The sequence below is a fragment of the Hypomesus nipponensis genome, chromosome 24, assembly GCF_054491055.1.
Source record: "Hypomesus nipponensis isolate SF chromosome 24, ASM5449105v1, whole genome shotgun sequence".
NCBI lineage: Eukaryota > Metazoa > Chordata > Actinopteri > Osmeriformes > Osmeridae > Hypomesus > Hypomesus nipponensis.
In genome coordinates, this window is record NC_140384.1 from 10,784,726 (window position 1) to 10,802,388 (window position 17,663).

The 17,663-nt window shown below is 46.8% G+C and overlaps 1 protein-coding gene across 1 annotated transcript in view; it reads left to right on the top strand.

The window, feature by feature from the left end:
• The first annotated feature begins 256 nt into the window (after positions 1-256).
• Positions 257-17,663, top strand: part of efna5b (ephrin-A5b) — a 63,653-nt gene continuing 46,246 nt past the window's right edge. The window contains exon 1 of the mRNA XM_084690761.1: positions 257-1,111. Coding sequence (XP_084546887.1) covers positions 987-1,111 — 125 coding nt within the window. The 5' untranslated portion in view covers positions 257-986. The remainder of the gene's footprint in view (positions 1,112-17,663) is intronic.

Consider the following 17,663-nt stretch of genomic DNA (forward strand, 5'->3'; position numbering starts at 1 on the left):
CTTCCAGCACGTCCCGTTCAATCCAAACACCGGAGAGACAACGCAAATGGACGGCGATCATATATTTTCTCTTTCGGTAACGCGCATAAGAGGACAGCCTTCTGAGGAATGCTGGTATTTGGGTTCGGTGTAAACAAGCACCTCTACTGTCACACAGTGCACGAGAAAGCCTTTCCGTTCTCGAGCCAGCAGGACTCCTCCCCACCTCCCCCGTGACACCGTCAAGACATCGCTGAGAAGGGACACGAGCCTCTTCGGTCAGTCCGCGCACGGAGCCGCGAGACGGCGTAACGAAATACGACTCCTCTGCCTGGGCGCTGTGTACCGCATCTAAAAGTTGCTCGAGAAAAAGGTGGACATCTGACGTGCGCTACTGGACGACATTGTGCACGTGCACGGCTGTCTCTCCGTTCTTTAGACTTGGACTTAACCCTCGCGCTGTTGATTTCAGCTCTGATGGACAGTCAAAGCTCCGCTCGAGCGCAAGGAGAGCACAGCGGCTGTTAAAGAGCAGCTTCAACACAGTGAGTCTGCGCCTCACTGCTGTACCTATCTCGCCGTTTGTAGATTTCTCTCGGATAATATTTCTTTATTTTTCTACAAGTCACTGTACGCATCCGAGCGGAGTCTAATCCGACGTCCCATGGACCCCCGGTAGTCTACCACGGGACCGTGAACCCGAAAAAGAGCAACACGCAGTGACACTGTAATTTCATAACTTCACAGACTCAAATTAACGGTCAATTTCAAGACGTTACTATTTTCACTGGCCGCTCTCTGCGTTCCCAGCCTGCCATCACTGCCCGGACACACCGAGGCAGTTTAATGTCCCTTTTGTACGTTTAACTTACAGCACCACAGAGCAGAAAAACGAACAAATGTGAATGAGAAGCAACGTTTATAATTGAGGTGTCCCTCCTAACAAACATCCCGCATACTGCCCGTGTTGAAGAGGAATAACCGACGCAGTGAAGTTTGCTGTAGTGATGCTGCACGTGGAGATGGTCCTATTGGTGTGCTTGGTGCTGTGGACGTGTGTGTTTAGCCAGGAGCCCAGCTCCAAGGTGGTCGCCGACCGCTATGCCGTCTTCTGGAACCGAACCAACCCCAGGTAGGTGTCACTCAGACGGGCAGTGTGGCAGAGAGAGATCCGCGTGGACTCTTTTCGCTCAGGGCTTTTCAGAAAACCTTGTATGGCTGTTAAAAATCTGTGACTTGTTGTGTCTTAAGTGTGTTCCTACAAATAGAATGTTAATCGCTCCAAAGGGTAATAATTAAATGTATTCTACTGAATCTGTGCATAATACTGTAGCAAATAGGTAATCAAACCTATGAATAATCCCCACTCAAGTGAAATCGAAGTTTGTAAATAATCCAATATAATTTGGATTATACTCTGATTATCTTCACCGGCGGACGTGTTGCCCAAATAGTGGAATGTTGGATAACCAATATCCCGAGAGGTCTCTGCTCTGCGCCCGTGTTTCGTGAACTGAACCCCGGCATGAGTTTGTCCGTTAACGCGGGACTGGAACAGATTCTTAATATCCAACATTAGTCCCGAGCAGCACGACAAACAGGCCCATATCAGCGTGTCATATTATGTCGACATTTTACTTTTCTTTGCAAAGTGTTTTTAAGCACATTTTATTCCATAAAGTGGCAACGAATATAGGCTGACTTTTATGTGTTTGAGAAGACTTAGTGGCGTGATAACGGGGGCAGACAGGGTTTACCGTGATAGTCATGCTGACGGAGGTAGTGCCAGAGTCCAGGCAGCTACGCGGTGAACCGTGGGCGCGCGTAGCGCTCCGTACGCTGAACTCCACTTGACAGGAGTGCAATAGTAGGCAAATCAATTCAAACTAGCTGCTTAGTTTACGAAATGTACTGCGTTCGTGTACATATTGCGTTATTTTCCACAGCTGTAGGCAGATAGTATACAAGGAACTAAGACACATACATTAGTAGGTCTATTTGGGGGGAGTTGGAGACTAAACTAGGTTATAAAATTAACTTGTTATTTCCCTTACTCTTCAGGATATTTGTAAAAGTGCATTTCAAAATGCAGAAAAATTATGCGCACAGTGTAGCATACATTTTAGAGTGGTTTGAATTACATTCTTTCATTCTGTCAATTTGAATATAGCCTGCCGTCTCTTTCCGTATGCATAGCAGGGTACACTATAAGAACACGGCATTTTCAAACATGCGCTCCCTGGTTTTCATACTTTGGCAAACTGTTGGAATAGTGAACGATTACAACACGCGGCACATATTATTCTCAGTTTTGAACTTGTGAAACAGGATCCACGAAGCCGGAGACGGCGGGACTGTAGGCTGAACTCGCAGAAAGCGCACACGTTTGAGAAACTCAGAAACAAGACTAATTGCAAATGTGGGCCTATAATAATAATAATTGTATTTAATTGATGATGTATTCATTAATTCTATTTTATTAGCCAATGTGATTTACTTTAATTCTACGACTATGCTGTAATATTGTTAGGCTATCCCCTCAAATACCAATAGTTTACACTAAACCTAACTTAACAGTTAAATGCAGTCAACTCGCGGAGAGGTCAAATTAGTGGATTTATTAGGCAGTTCATAATTTAGAAGTTGTATCTGTAGGCTGAGGACAGATGGTATTCGATAAAGTGAGTAGGTTGTTTCCCCTGCATAGGCTACTGTTAGACTGTCGCGTGTATTTTAGACTATATATATAATTATGTTCATTACTTTATTCGTGGGTGTTGTCTCGTGCCTCTCAAGTTGTCTGCAGTGTCAAAGGTCAACTCTTAAACCGCGGTGCAGTGTGTTAGAGACTACCATGGACAAGGTCGAGGAAACGGGAGAACTTTTCTCTTCTAAGCCTACATCTTCTAAGCAGTCACGCAACCCGAACACTGCTCAGCTTGACTGCATAATAACTTTTACAACGACTGCGAGTTTAGAAGGATCATTCCTTCAACTGCCTACTTTATGTTTTAGTTGAGTGAAGTCCCTATACTTATGCTAAGAAAAAGTCCTTTATTTTACTCGCTAACATTGCTGTGTAACCGTACATTCCGTCTGAAGTTTGGGGAATAAAGGACTTCTCGCTGAGGGTAATTAGTGGTTAAGGCGACCGTACGAGGGACCGGAGGGTGCCACTGACCAGTCTGTAGATTAATACTGCTGATAAGAAACGTCGTGACCGTCCGGGGTCTCATGAGTTTACACCGGTGCGCCGCTCCGTCCAACTGAAGTCAAGCAAATTTGAACTTAATCTGATGTTTTAAACTGATAGACACACTTTGATTAAGCAGCGCATTTTTTACCCGCGTGTTGACTGGCGGCTCTCTATTCTTGATTTTTTCCAGATGTGCTCTCTAGTTTGCTTTGTTCCACTGCAAGCAAAATAAAGTTACAGAAATTAAAAACAAGTTTAAAGCCCACGTAGTTCGTCTCAGATTTGAGTCTGAATTCTGTGGAAGCGAGCCCAAGGGCAAAAACTGGGATATTTTTAAATTACGTTGAAGTTGAGCGTCTCAATAAAATATGAGAAATATGAGAAATATATTGCTTCCTGAGTTCTATATGTAAACGTCTCACTAGCTCCAGGAAAAGAAACAGGTTATTCCTAAAAACTTTAGTAGCGTTAGTCATTCCCCGATACTAATAGTTCTTTTTACACCCAAGCCCTTAGGGCGAGTCAGCTAACTACAAACACTGGTAACGTGCTCTCGTAGACGGTGACTCAGTAAAATATATTGTACGGATAATTTCTAGTCACGGACAAATTGCCTTTCCAGTTAATAATATGGCGTCAAGTAATTGTGACTAAAGTCTACTGAGCGTCTTCAATGAAGTTCTTCAAAGAACACAAACTACTATTGACTATTGTTGTTTTGACGGAGTGTTTTCTAAACAGATCGTCGTCTAAATCAGAGGAGATTATAGACTAACTGTGAGAGAGTGCTCCAGGACCTCAGGATGATGAAGTGAGAAGGTTAGACCAGGGCAAAGCCAGCTATCTAACACAACTGCTTGAGGATCCTGAGTTTAGGGCGCGTGTTTACGGGGATTTTGGGCCTGTGCGTCGCTGGAGCGGAATGTGCGCTGTTTTTGGGGCTGTGTTCTGTCTGCGAGAGCTGTGTTTGAGAGGTGTGTGTTCTGTCTGCGAGAGCTGTGTTTGAGAGGTGTGTGTTCTGTCTGCGAGAGCTGTGTTTGAGAGGTGTGTGTTCTGTCTGCGAGAGCTGTGTTTGAGAGGTGTGTGTTCTGTCTGCGAGAGCTGTGTTTGAGAAGTGTGTGTTCTGTCTGCGAGAGCTGTGTTTGAGAGGTGTGTGTTCTGTCTGCGAGAGCTGTGTTTGAGAGGTGTGTGTTCTGTCTGCGAGAGCTGTGTTTGAGAAGTGTGTGTTCTGTCTGCGAGAGCTGTGTTTGAGAGGTGTGTGTTCTGTCTGCGAGAGCTGTGTTTGAGAGGTGTGTGTTCTGTCTGCGAGAGCTGTGTTTGAGAGGTGTGTGTTCTGTCTGCGAGAGCTGTGTTTGAGAGGTGTGTGTTCTGTCTGCGAGAGCTGTGTTTGAGAGGTGTGTGTTCTGTCTGCGAGAGCTGTGTTTGAGAAGTGTGTGTTCTGTCTGGGAGAGCTGTGTTTGAGAGGTGTGTGTTCTGTCTGGGAGAGCTGTGTGTGCAGGGGCTGTGTTTTGGCTGCAGTGAGGAGAGCGGTTGGAGCCATCTCACACTACAGTAGCGGAGCTAAAACCTGCTAACTACTTAATTACTCTGGTGAATATCCATCTCTCTCCCTCTCTCTCTCTCTCTCTTGCTCTCTCTCTCTACCCTACCTCGTTCTCTCTTCCTTTCTCTCAACCTCCCCTCTATCCCTCCCTCTATCCCTCCCTCTCTCTATCCCTGCCGTTCTTTCTCTTTCTCCATATGCTGTTCCTGCTGTTGTGCTGGCTGGTCTCTCCTGTCTTCCTTTTCAGCCCTGACCTCGCTCTCTCTCTCTCCCTCTCCCCCTAGCTCTCTCTCCCTGTCCCTCTCTGGGACCAGAAAATGAATGAATACAATTAGATATTTCAGGAGTCTCTCCACGGCCTGCCTGACACACACACACACACACACACGTAGAGGTCACACACACACACACGTAGAGGTCACACACACCCTGGGAGGGATACGGAACGTACAGTTGGCTAGCGAGGCGACAGCCACGTAGCCAATCACACACACACACACACACACACTCACTCACACTCACAGCAGCTCAGGGGAGAGGTCAGTTGTTCCTTGTGTGTTGTTCTGTATGAATGTGTGTCTGTGTGTGTGTGTGTGTGTGAGGGCTTGCTCTACCTCCGTCTGCCTCATAATGATGTTCCTGTACTGAGTCTCATTACCTGACACTGACCAACAGGAGGTTACTGTGTCCATCACAGTGTGTGTGTGTTGTTCTGTGTGTGTTTATGTGCTGCTTTTGTGGGTAAACTGACAGTGCACGCACACTCACACACACAAACACGCGAACGCACACACGGTGAAGGCTGAGACCCAGCCTCAGAGGTGCTTTACAAACCCGATCATGCTTGTAGAGAATGAAACAAGAAGCCATGCAAGTGCAATTACACAGACTGTTCCATCCTGTGGTAACATCACGGAGGGTACCATCCTTTCTTTTGTTACCAATCCCACATATGGTGTAATTCTAAAGCATATTTAGATTGAGTTCAAATGAATTTGATCCTGACTGCTGACTGGTACTGTAGACTAGGCACGTCTGTTCTCCTCTAGTCTCCTCCCTCTCCTCCCTCTCCTCTCTCTGACTTGACTGTCTATTTGCTATGTTTCTCCCTCTCCTTCCCTCTCTCTCCTCCCCTCTCTCTCTCTCTCTCTGATGGAGGGCTAAATAGTTCCTGTTAATGACCTCTCCCTCTGTCATTCTTTCATCTCCACGGCGCCAGAGAGGAGAGAGGGAAAGAAAGAGAGAGAGAGGGGGGGAGAAGGAGAGAGAAATTGAAGGAGAGCACCCGGTTTGTGAGATGAAACAAATGGTGAAAGTGATGCTTTGTGATGCGACTATGAACGAGTCGTCTGTGTTTAAACACTGCTCCGTGTTCCCTGTTTACACCTGCCTCTCTCCTTTAAAACGTGACAAAATCATTTCACGTTTGGTCCTTTTCTGAAGGGGGTCCTGCTAGCGAGGGCAGAGGGTGTAAGCTGGCAGGGAAGGAGCGGTGGAGAGCATGTCCTCCAGGGGCTTGTGGACGAGAGGGGTAGGCCGCTCGACTGGAACCCCAGTGAGAGAGCTCGGGGGCGGGCTGGAATGCCAGCGAGGAGAGCCTGGAAGTCTGTGGCTGGGATAAGATCTGTCTCGCTGGGACACTGAAACATATACAGCTACTCATTTAGTTTTTCTTTGCTATTTTTTTTATTTATGTAAATGTAAGTTTCCTGTTTATTGCTTCATATAATTTTTAAAAGTATTACATTTATCGTGTACAAATAGCATATATCTTTGTTCAATTTTACATCACGTAGAAATAGATTTTAACTTTCTTCTATTCAGCTATTTCATGACAGTAACAGAGTTTTACCAACTAAATACTAACTCAACTACACACTAAAATCATTGTTTAAAAGTGACAATTGTTTGCAAACTGTGTAAACAAACAGTCCACAGTGAGCTGATGGGGTGAGATCCGCTGTGCGTGTGCAGCAGATTCAGACGGCACATACCAGCTCCCTTTACTAACACCCTCCCCCTGCCCCAGCCAGGGCCTTTCCCAGCGCTGGTTTGTGTGTTCAGATGAACCACCTCGAGGTTGAGTCTGGCACCTCGGCTATCGTCCCAAAGCATCTCCAGCCTGCCCCCATCTGATCTCTCACGAACCACACAGCCTGTTCTTAGAACAACTCCAGTATGAATGTGTTCATTGCCACGTGTCCAGCCCCACAGCGTACAGCTGAAGGCCGTTCTGAGGCGAGATGTTTGATAACTTGGGGTTCTGCAGATCACTGTCTTCATGTGTCCGGTAGTATTTCTGTATTTTCAACTACGTTTTAAGCTGTAGTAGTTTTAAGCTTTAAGTTTATTTGAAAGAAGTACAAGTAGACTGGACTTTTGTGGTTCTCCTGAACTGACTCTAGCCGCACTCTAGACCTGTAATACATCTTCTAAATTCATATTAAATCTTCTACACCTGCAATAAATCATCTGAACCTATTAACTCACCTCTATATATATATATATATATATATATATATATATATATATATATATATATATATATATATATATATATATATATATATATATATATATATATATATATATATATATATATATATATATATGTATATATATATATATATATATATATGCACACAGAGTATATATGTATTTATATGTAGCCATTGTTTCTCTTCATAAGCCCTGCGAGTCACTGTTAGTTGTCCCTTCCCTTCTACAGCTAAAGGATGGGTATAGCTTAGTGGTTAGAGCATTTGTCAGCTAAAAGACACTAGACGTGTTATCAGCTCCCGTCGGGGCCGCGCGGTGCAGCATGGGGGGTGAGGAGGGCAGCATGGGGGGTGAGGAGGGCAGCATGGGGGGTGAGGAGGGCAGCATGGGGGGTGAGGAGGGCGTGTCTCCGTCACCATCTTAAAACACTGGCCGCGCGGTGCAGCATGGGGGGTGAGGAGGGCGTGTCTCCGTCACCATCTTAAAACACTGGCCGCGCCTTCAGCTCTGTAAGATGGAGTTTTGGAAACAGCTGTATGCAGAGAAGGGAAAGAGAGGGGGGAGAGAGAGAGGGGAGAAGGGAGAGAGGAGGGAGAGAGGGGGGGAGAGGGGAGAGAGAGGGGGAGAGAGGGGGAGGGGAGAGAGAGGGGGGAGGGAGAGGGGGGGGGGAGAAGGGAGAGAAAGGGGGGAGAGGGAGAGAGAGGAGAGAGAGGGGGGAGAGAGGAGAGAGAGGGGGAGAGAGGAGGGAGAGGGAGAGAGAGGGGGGAGACAGGGGGGAGAGGGGAGACAGGGGGGAGAGAGGGGGGAGAGGGGGGAGAGAGGGGGAGAGAGGAGAGTGCGTTGTCAGGCCAGACGAAGGCGCTATTGTGCCCCCTCCCTCCACCCCCCCCTCCTCACCCCTCCACCCTCCCCCTCTCCACATTTTACATGATTTTATTCTGTCTTTCGGGTCGAGGTGGGTTTGAGGTGCTGATCTGTGAAGCTGTAAAAATAACTAAATAAAATGTTGAGCTGACTGGCTTTTCTGAGGTCAGATGAAAAGAAAGAAAAAAATCTACACACACAAAAACAAATCTATGATTATCTTTAACCTTTCGAGAAAAAAAAAGAGTTAATTCTTTTGGTTTAAATACGAAAAAAAAAAAAGAATTAGTTTATTTTCACGGATGATAACAAAAACGACACGCTTAATTTGACTAATTTACGCTCCCGGTCAAATTACGTTCACACAAAGCGATGGCAGCGCGTCTGTAACCACGATCAGAGACGATGATTGAATTTGAATTTATTTGTCGCTGTTCTCCGTGTGTCTGGAAAATGTGACGGTTTGACAGTATGATTTAGTTTTATATAAATGTACATATATATATATATATATATATATATATATATATAATTTTTTTTTTTTTTCTTTTTTTTGTGCCAGACTCATTTTCCACAGATAATTCCTGTCATGGTCGGCTGGTCTTCTGACATGTACTGGGGTTTCCTTATTTAACTGTGGAGCATTGGGAAGCAGGGTGGGGGAGGGGGAGGGAGACTGAGGGATTAGGAGGGTGAGGGAGACTGATGGGTGAGGAGGTTTAGGGTGAGGAGGGTGAGGGGTGAGGAGGGTGAGGGAGACTGAGGAGGGTGAGGGAGACTGAGGGGTGAGGAGGGTGAGGGAGAGGAGGGTGAGAGAGACTGAGCAGGGTGAGGGAGACTGAGGGGTGAGGAGGGAGAGGAGGGTGAGGAGGTTGTGTGTGTGTATGGGGTAAGAGGTTAGTGACTTCCTGTCCAAAAACAGCAGTCCTCCATGCCTGAGTCTGAATGAGCTCTCACCTTGTCACACACACACGCACGCATACGCACATGCACCCACGCACACACACACACACACACACACACTGCCGGCTTCTCTCACAGACAGACTGAAAGGCTGCCATTGTTCTCGCCCCTCCCTCCCTCCCTCCCCCCTCCCCTGCTCTCTCCTTCTCCCTCCACAACCAAGTCTGCTAGTCTGAGTCTGCTGACCATAGTGGAGAGAGAGAAGAGGGGGGAGAGAAGGAGAGAGTGGGAGAGAGAGAGAGGGCAAAAGGGATGGACACAGAGAGAGACGGAGAGAAAGAGAGACAGAGAGAGAGACAGAGAGAGAGACAGAGAGAGAGACAGAGAGAGAGACAGAGAGAGAGACAGAGAGAGACAGAGAGAGAGACAGAGAGAGAGAGACAGAGAGAGAGACAGAGAGAGAGAGACAGAGAGAGAGACAGAGAGAGAGACAGAGAGAGAGACAGAGAGAGAGACAGAGAGAGAGAGAGACAGAGAGAGAGACAGAGAGAGAGAGACAGAGAGAGAGACAGAGAGAGAGAGACAGAGAGAGAGACAGAGAGAGAGACAGAGAGAGAGAGAGAGAGAGAGAGAGACAGAGAGAGAGACAGAGAGAGAGACAGAGAGAGACAGAGGGGGGGGGGAGTAGGAGTGGGAAAGACACACACACGATGAGGAGGTGGAGCTCTAGGACAGAAATCACGAGGCTGAAGAGTGGGGTGAGATGCCCACTCACACACTTAACCCCCTCCCCTCCCTCACCCTCCACTACCTCCCCCCTGCTCTCCCCCCCCCTCCACCCTGCTCCCTCCCCCCCTTCACCTTGCTCTCTCCACCCCACTCCCCTGCCCCTCTTGGCAAGGATCTAAAGCCTGTCTGTCTGTCTGTCTGTGACGGCAGGTCTTCAGACCACTGCTTTTGTCTGACCTTGCAGACCTCGGCTGACCCCAGTTCTGCAGTCGTCACTAATGAAACCACACACACACACGTCTTCAGTACAGCATAACACAGCACTATCCAGATGCAATAACTGAGGAACTGTACATGTAGAGTTTGCCTATTTGGGGTGTATGTGCGCGTCTCTGAGTGTGAATCTCTCTCTCTCTCTCTTTCTCTCTCTCTCTCTCTACACTCTCTACACTCTCTACACTCTCTACACTCTCTACACTCTCTACACTCTCACACCAGGACATACTTGTTGTTTTTAACAGATCCTCTTGTTTACCCCCCCCCCCCCAATCTGTGTGAGTGGAGTGAGTCTCTCTCGACCACAACCCAGGGAGTATCCAGGGAGTATTAACCCACAGTTACAGAAGAGCTTAGAAAGCCATCAGCTCACTGTCCCAAGACTCAAAACCCTTCCTCTCACCACCCCCCTCCCCCTCTCACCCCTCCTCCCCTCTCACCCCTCCTCCTCTCTCACCCCTCCTCCTCTCTCACCCCTCCTCCTCTCTCACCCCTCCTCCTCTCTCACCCCTCCTCCTCTCCCACCCCTCCTCCTCTCTCACCCCTCCTCCTCTCTCACCCCTCCTCCTCTCCCACCCCTTCTCCACTGCTCTCCTGCCTTTCTTTTGAGGCCTGAGCCATTCCTATTAATCAGTTTGAAAAGCCTAATGAGATAAGTGAGTCTTAAGAAGGTGGACTAAGCCCTGTGTATTAGCAGAGGTGATGAGAGCAAGGCCTTCGTACTGCTGGGAGGGGACAGGAGACGCACTTAGGACACAAGTACAATAAGAATTAAAAGAAATATGGTATGATATTATATGCTCAGTGGTAAACACTTGAGTTTTTGGAACAAAGAGGGTTGTTAAGGTTGTGTGTGAGTGTGTGTTAGTGTAAAAGGGTGTCCCTAGTCCCCCTAGTCTTTCTTCTCTGTCCTTCACCCTACCTCCTTCCCTCCCCCCTGCCTCCTTCCCTCCCCCCTGTCTCCGACCCTCCCCCCCCCCCCCAGCCCCCCCCCCCCCCCTGGGATAATCAGGTCTTTAACTAGACTGTAATAAGTCCTGGGCTTTGCAGACCCTGCTGTGCTGCCCAGTGTTGTGGCTGCAGAGTTTGACTGACGCTTAGCCACCACAGACAAGTGTGTGTGTGTGTGTGCATGTGTGTCCTTGCGTGTGTGTGTGTGCTCGGTCCAGATGGTTATGGCGAAGCAGGACTAGCTAATGGTCAGGACAAGACCAAGACCTCACTATGCCCCCCCCCCCCAGCGTCTCTCTGCCTCTAGCCAGAGGCAGCATGGCAGCTCCAAGGCAGAGACTAAAGCGAGGCGCCAGTCAGGCACAAAGGAAGTGATGTCGTCTGCCATGTCTGAGTCTTGCCGTCTCACTTTAAACGTGTACGAAACACAGATTTAAAGGGACACAGTTTCATACAGAAATCAAATCATCCGTCATTAATCTGCGATGATCACTCCCGAACCCCCTCGTTTACAGCACAGGAATGGGAATCGGAAAAAACGGTTCAATAACGAAACAAAAACGTTCTGTTTTATGGGATTTTTGAAAGCATGTGGGGTTTACAATGTGTGTGTTCCTGAAGGCCCACCTGGAGCGGGGGGAATCCGAACCCACTCCACAGAAACACATCTCCACGGAGACAGAACTCAACGGAACATTCCAGCATTCCGGAGTTCCCTCTCACCTGCTGAGTTCTGCCTTCGTCCCCCAAGAAACACTGTCCGCTTCTTAGAACACGGCGTAGACATTCCACCCAGGGTTAGGAGGAGGAGGGGTTTAGAACAGCAAGGGGCCAATAGGAAGCTTGCTTGTTCTTTTATATAGATGTTTTTCTTCTTTTTTTTTACCAGAAATCAACAATATTCAGTTTGGCAATTAGCAGCACCTTAATTGTGCTGGGGTTTTAATGGGCCCACTGCTCTCATATTATAATCCAGAACATTTACTACAGGCCTGTAGCTGAAGTGGACCAAAACACAGACCTTCAGGGTCAAGGTCTTAAAAAATGCTTAGAAATTAGATTTATTTTTATCTCAATGTGAATAAGACCAGATTTTCTAATTCAAATATGCATAATACATTCAATTAAATCATATTTGTCATGGTGACTTTGCAAATTAGACGCAATCTAATATAAAATGTGTTATTACTGCTTTCTCAACAATGTAAACTGAAAAATGTTCTCTGTATATTTCTGCTTATTATATTAATGAAGAAGATTTATTTTCACATATTGTTTATGTTGGTAGAATGAAATTAAAGACGCATCACGTATTCAAACTATTAATAAGTATTATATAATTGATAAATGCCACATAGTCAGTGCTAATTTTCAAAAGCAATTGAATTTTTTGACGACGTTCTTCAAACAAATTATTTTTTAGAAAAGTTCACAAATAAATGTTTTGGCTGAATCAACTTTCGAAGTATAATCAATATAAAAAAACACTTAAATACTATTGTCGGGTTGTATGACTTGTACACATTTGATTACATTTAACATTTTATATTCTATAGATTACATTCAGTATGTTGTGAATCATTTCCCCATGGCGAGATCCTGAGAGATAAAGTACACAAAATCATTTTAAAAGTAAAACTCTTCCAAATCAAGGAGAGGGAGGAGGAGAGGGAGGAGGAGAGGGAGGAGAAGGAGAGGGAGGGAGGGGGAGAGGGAGGAGGAGAGGGAGGGAGGGGGAGAGGGAGGAGGAGAGGGAGGAGGAGAGGGAGGAGGAGAGGGAGGAGGAGAGTGAGGAGGAGAAGGAGGGAGGGGGAGAGCGAGAAGGAGACGGAGGAGGAGAGGGAGGAGCAGCGGGAGGGAGGGGGAGGAGGAGGAGCAGCGGGAGGGAGGGGGAGGAGGAGGAGCAGCGGGAGGGAGGGGTAGAGGGAGGAAGTTCTCTCTTCCCCTGGATTATCAGTCTGGGATCAGCCTCTACTGGCACGTTGGAATGGATGTGTAAGGCTGGGTGTAATCGGAGTAAATTACCCGTGTGTATGTGTATGTGTGTTTATGTAAATGGATTAACCACACACACACACAGTATAATCTAGTTGAAGACACCTGTCAGATCATTTCAAACAGAAATTCCAGAATCCAGAGAGAGAGGAAGTGACATCATGTCAGCAGCGTAAGATACCATGATCGATCGGCTGCTCTGCCGGCACTCCTGGCCGCGCTCCAGCGCTAAAGAGATAGCCTCTCTTCAGGAGATAGCCTCTCTTCAGGAGATAGCCTCTCTTCAGGAGATAGCCTCTCTTCAGGAGATAGCCTCTCTTCAGGAGATAGCCTCTCTTCAGGAGATAGCCTCTCTTCAGGAGATAGCCTCTCTTCAGGAGATAGCCTCTCTTCAGGAGATAGCCTCTCTTCAGGAGATAGCCTCTCTTCAGGAGATAGCCTCTCTTCAGGAGATAGCCTCTCTTCAGGAGATAGCCTCTCTTCAGGAGATAGCCTCTCTTCAGAACATGTTTTTCCACACCGATTCCCAGCCTCGTCAACAGAGAGGAGGAGGGAGGTTGATTCCTCCTGTTCATTAAGTCATCCTCCACCAAAGATCTCACACTCCTCCACCTTTCCTAACACTTCCCTACACTGTCCACCCCCTTCCGTCCCAGGTGGAGGTGTAAACACAACCCCAGGTGGAGGTGTAAACACAACCCCAGGTGGAGGGGTGTAAACACAACCCCAGGTGGAGGTGTAAACACAACCCCAGGTGGAGGGGTGTAAACACGATCCCTGGTGAAGCTGATTAAACACCCAGACAGCCCTCACATAGACCCACTCACCCAGCCTGGGACTGGGTTGGTGTGCCTGTTACAAGCTGATAATAAACCTCCACCAGTCAGTCCGCCAGCCAGCCAGCCAACCAATCAGTGTGTCAGTCCATCCATCAGCCAACCAGTCAGTCAGCCAGTCAGCCAGTCAGCCAGCGCAGACAGAGAAACCTGAGATGGGGTCTGCTTGCGGAGGTGTGGTGGGAAATGTATTAATCCTGGAAACCAACACGATCGTGTTTTCTGCTGGAGTGAGCCTGCTTTGATGGGTGGATCAGGTGGTGAGACAGGAGAGAGTAGGGTTGGGGGGGCGGGGGGGAAAGCGGGAGGGGAGGCAGGGGGGAGGCGGGGCGGCAGGGGGAGATGGGAAGCGGAGCCCATAGTCTTTGTGAGATCTGGAGAACAGAACATCTGGAGAACAATGTAACTGAGGGGTCCAGTCACGCCATGCTGGGCTTTCTCTCTCTCCCTCTCCCTCTCTCTCTCCCTCTCCCTCTCCCTCTCCCTCTCCCTCTCTCTCTTTCCCTCTCTCCCCCCCCCCCTCTCTCTCGCACAAGGACATAGGCCTATACTTCAACACTCACAACACACGCACTTAAATTACTTCCAATACAGAACTGCTGTACAGTTTATTTAACGGTCACACTAATCAACTCTAACCAAGTCAGTTCATCGTTTTTGTTCCACATACTGAACGGAAGTAAACAGACTAAGAAAAACGTGTCGAAACGGTATAAAACATCGGATGCTTCACAGAATAAGTAGTACATTAAGGCTATCGATGGGACTGCAAAATAAAGTTTTATATTTACGGCAACACAGCACAAGTGGGGGTCACTTCCACAACGGAAAAACGGTAGTAAATCCGGTTTGATAGTTGCGCGGACACGATATTACGGCTTAAAAGGAAGCACTCTGTCCGAGGAGGGTTTTTTTTGTCTTCCCAACAACACTTTTATTATGCATATCAGAAAGGAGCTTTCACTTGGAGTCACTACAATGTGGCTGTAAAACTGTCCGGAGAAGGCATTAGCAACGATACGTCTCAGAAAACTCATAAATCCGATTTACGAGTGCACTTAAGGCTCGTTCACCTACCGGGGCCACCGGGACGTGATGCAGACAGAGATTGCACCAAACTCTCCCAAATTACACTCGTTTAAAAGTAATGTTCAGCCAGATCGATAAATGTTAAACCGTGCGCTAAATCTTGATATTTTGGGGGGGAGGAGTGAAGGGGGGGGGGTGACTTGTTTTGAATATCTTTTAAGTAAATTTAGGACTAACCCTTTATCTAGAGATGGCGTACGGAGTAGCGTTATGAAAGGAAACAGAGAGTAGCCTACAATTTCTGGGGAAATTGAGATGTGCTTGCCTTGGTTGCAGCTGAGGCCGTTTTTTCTTTCTTTCTTTCTTTCCTTCTTTCTTTCTTTCTTTCTTTCTTTTAATGGTCCTAAGAATGGCCTCCTGAGAATGAAACACAAAGCATTTGCATTCTGCTCACCCGAGAAGCTGCCTGTACTCGTGTTGCTCCTAGCTTCAGACCGTTCAGTCCTATTACATACAAACTGTTACTAAGTTTTCGTCACAGCCTACTTCAAGGAAAAAAATAGCCTCCATAAAGGCTTATCCTTATCGTAGCCTATTTGAATGAACTCACAATGAACAAAGAAGCTATTAGAATATGATAACAACCATACATGTGGTAAATAAATAAAGATGAACGTCACTGACCCGTTCGTAGTAAGTGTTACTTACTTTCACAAACAAAAATGATATGGCTATAAGTAGGCTAGCATAGCATTTCTCCTGCACTGGTCTGGGCTAGTGAAAATACGAAGAGGAATTAGTGAAGAGATTTTTACTGCTATAAAAATGGCAATTTTACGGATGTGGAAAGCTATTCTGGTTGCAAATATAACTTTGGGGCGCTCTGTGGCTCAGTCGCACTGTGTATTTGTTTACAACTTGGCTTCGTTTGTGTCTCGCGGGGCTGGAATGCTATCGGCGGTAGCAGATATGGATTACCTCTCCCGCTCTCGCTGGGAAGTTAATTGAGGGAATCGTCCTCATCCCACTGCTCTCTCAATCTGCATGCAGGCCGGGCGTCCATCTTGAAAAGTGAGACAGGGGTTCCAGTTTTTAATTTGATCTCGGTTGTTCCCTCGTCATGCCGATTAGGTTCACACAGAGGTTTTTTTTTTTACCCCCTCTCCCCAAAGCTGTTATGTCAGTAGCCTATCTGACGTGTCATTAACGTGATATAATACTCCATTATGATACCAGTAATTAGATTGTGCGGTAGTTAGAAATGTTATTGTATTCTTTTTTTCCTGAATTAACAGTAATTGCTGCACTAATGGTTTGCTTTGCATATTTACTTTTAAATTAGCAATTAGCATACAGTAACTAGCAGTATGTATGTCTCTATCATTGACAGTTCATTTCCCGCCCCGGGATTTCTTATCGGACGACATTTAAAGTAACGTGTCCATTAATATATACCGCTCTCTGCAAATGCCAAGGCTCACTGACATTACATTTGTGACATTTAGTTTGAATCTGTTGACCGGAGGAAGCCATAACATGTTTCTCAGTGTGCGCTAGTGTGCTGGGTACACTTCTTAGCAGGCATGCGACGTAGCTCGAAACAAACATTCCATTAATTATCTGTCGGGCCTACTGGAGGATTAGCTGGAAATGGCTTCAGGGTCACGCACTGACACAACATGAACATAGAATGAGTCAATAGATACATGAACAGTCAATACTCTGGCATTTTATTGTTCAGTTCCACAGTTCCTGTGATTGCAATATGTCATCGGCAGTGCCCGTGATATGATATTTGCATTGTTATTTCCAAATATTGAATCAGATGGATTCTTATGTGGAAGCTTCTACGCACTGAACTGCTCGAGGTCGTTCGTATGGCTGTTTCCACAACTCCCACCCTCTGACAAGGACGGTAAGACATTCAACCCACGCTCGTGGTCGTGCTACCGTGAACCCCTTTCCCCGGTGGCTTTCACGAGTGTATTTTATCGTTCGCGTTGAGTAAATGTTTTATTTTCTTATTTTTCTGCGTGCCGAGATAATTCTTTTCCTCCAGGCATTGTTTTCCTGTCTCTCCAAACTCTTTTAATTGTATATTTTCCAGTGTTTTACTGCCCGGTAATGATTTTACAACCGACGGTTTTATGCGAGTGTCCAAACGTGCAGCCGGGGGAAGATTTAGTGTGTTACCGCTGCCGGGAACTATGCTCTAATTGGAAGGTCAGGGGACGTGTTTGAGCGTAACACGGGGGTCTGGTAGAGCACCAAGATCACCCGCTTACTGGAGATTTAAAGGTTATCCAAACAGCCCCAGACTCGGCCGCAAAAAATAACATTCCATTATATCTCAGATCAATTTATCTTGAAAGGTGAAATTACTGAGTAGCCAACGAGAAAAATGCAGCCTAATTAAGTTAAATTTTGAAGGAGTATACACAATCTATGTTTTATTTTAAAAGTTTACATGCAACAGGAATTTGAATAAAACATTTATCTTATACATTTTGAGGAGATTTCCAGTTATAGGATGGTAAAAAGGTTAGATCTTTCTAACGTGAAGGTCACCAGGCTTCTGGACTCTCTCTCTCTTCTTCTCTCTACCTCTATCGTCTCAGTGTCTCTCTGAGCAGAAGCAGCTGCCTGGCATGCTTGGAGTTAACCAGGGCTCGGCTGTGGAGGGGTGTGTGTGTGGTGTGTGTGTGGTGTGTGTGTTAGGGGCTCCCCTCCACATTTGGCGTCTGTCACGGGTCACTCTCACGCTTGCCTGGTCTGATGGCGGTGATGAAGAGGGAGGGAGAGGAGGGTGGACGGCAGGGGAGGGTGGAGGGGTGGAAAGAAAAGGGGTGGAGGGGCCAGTCTC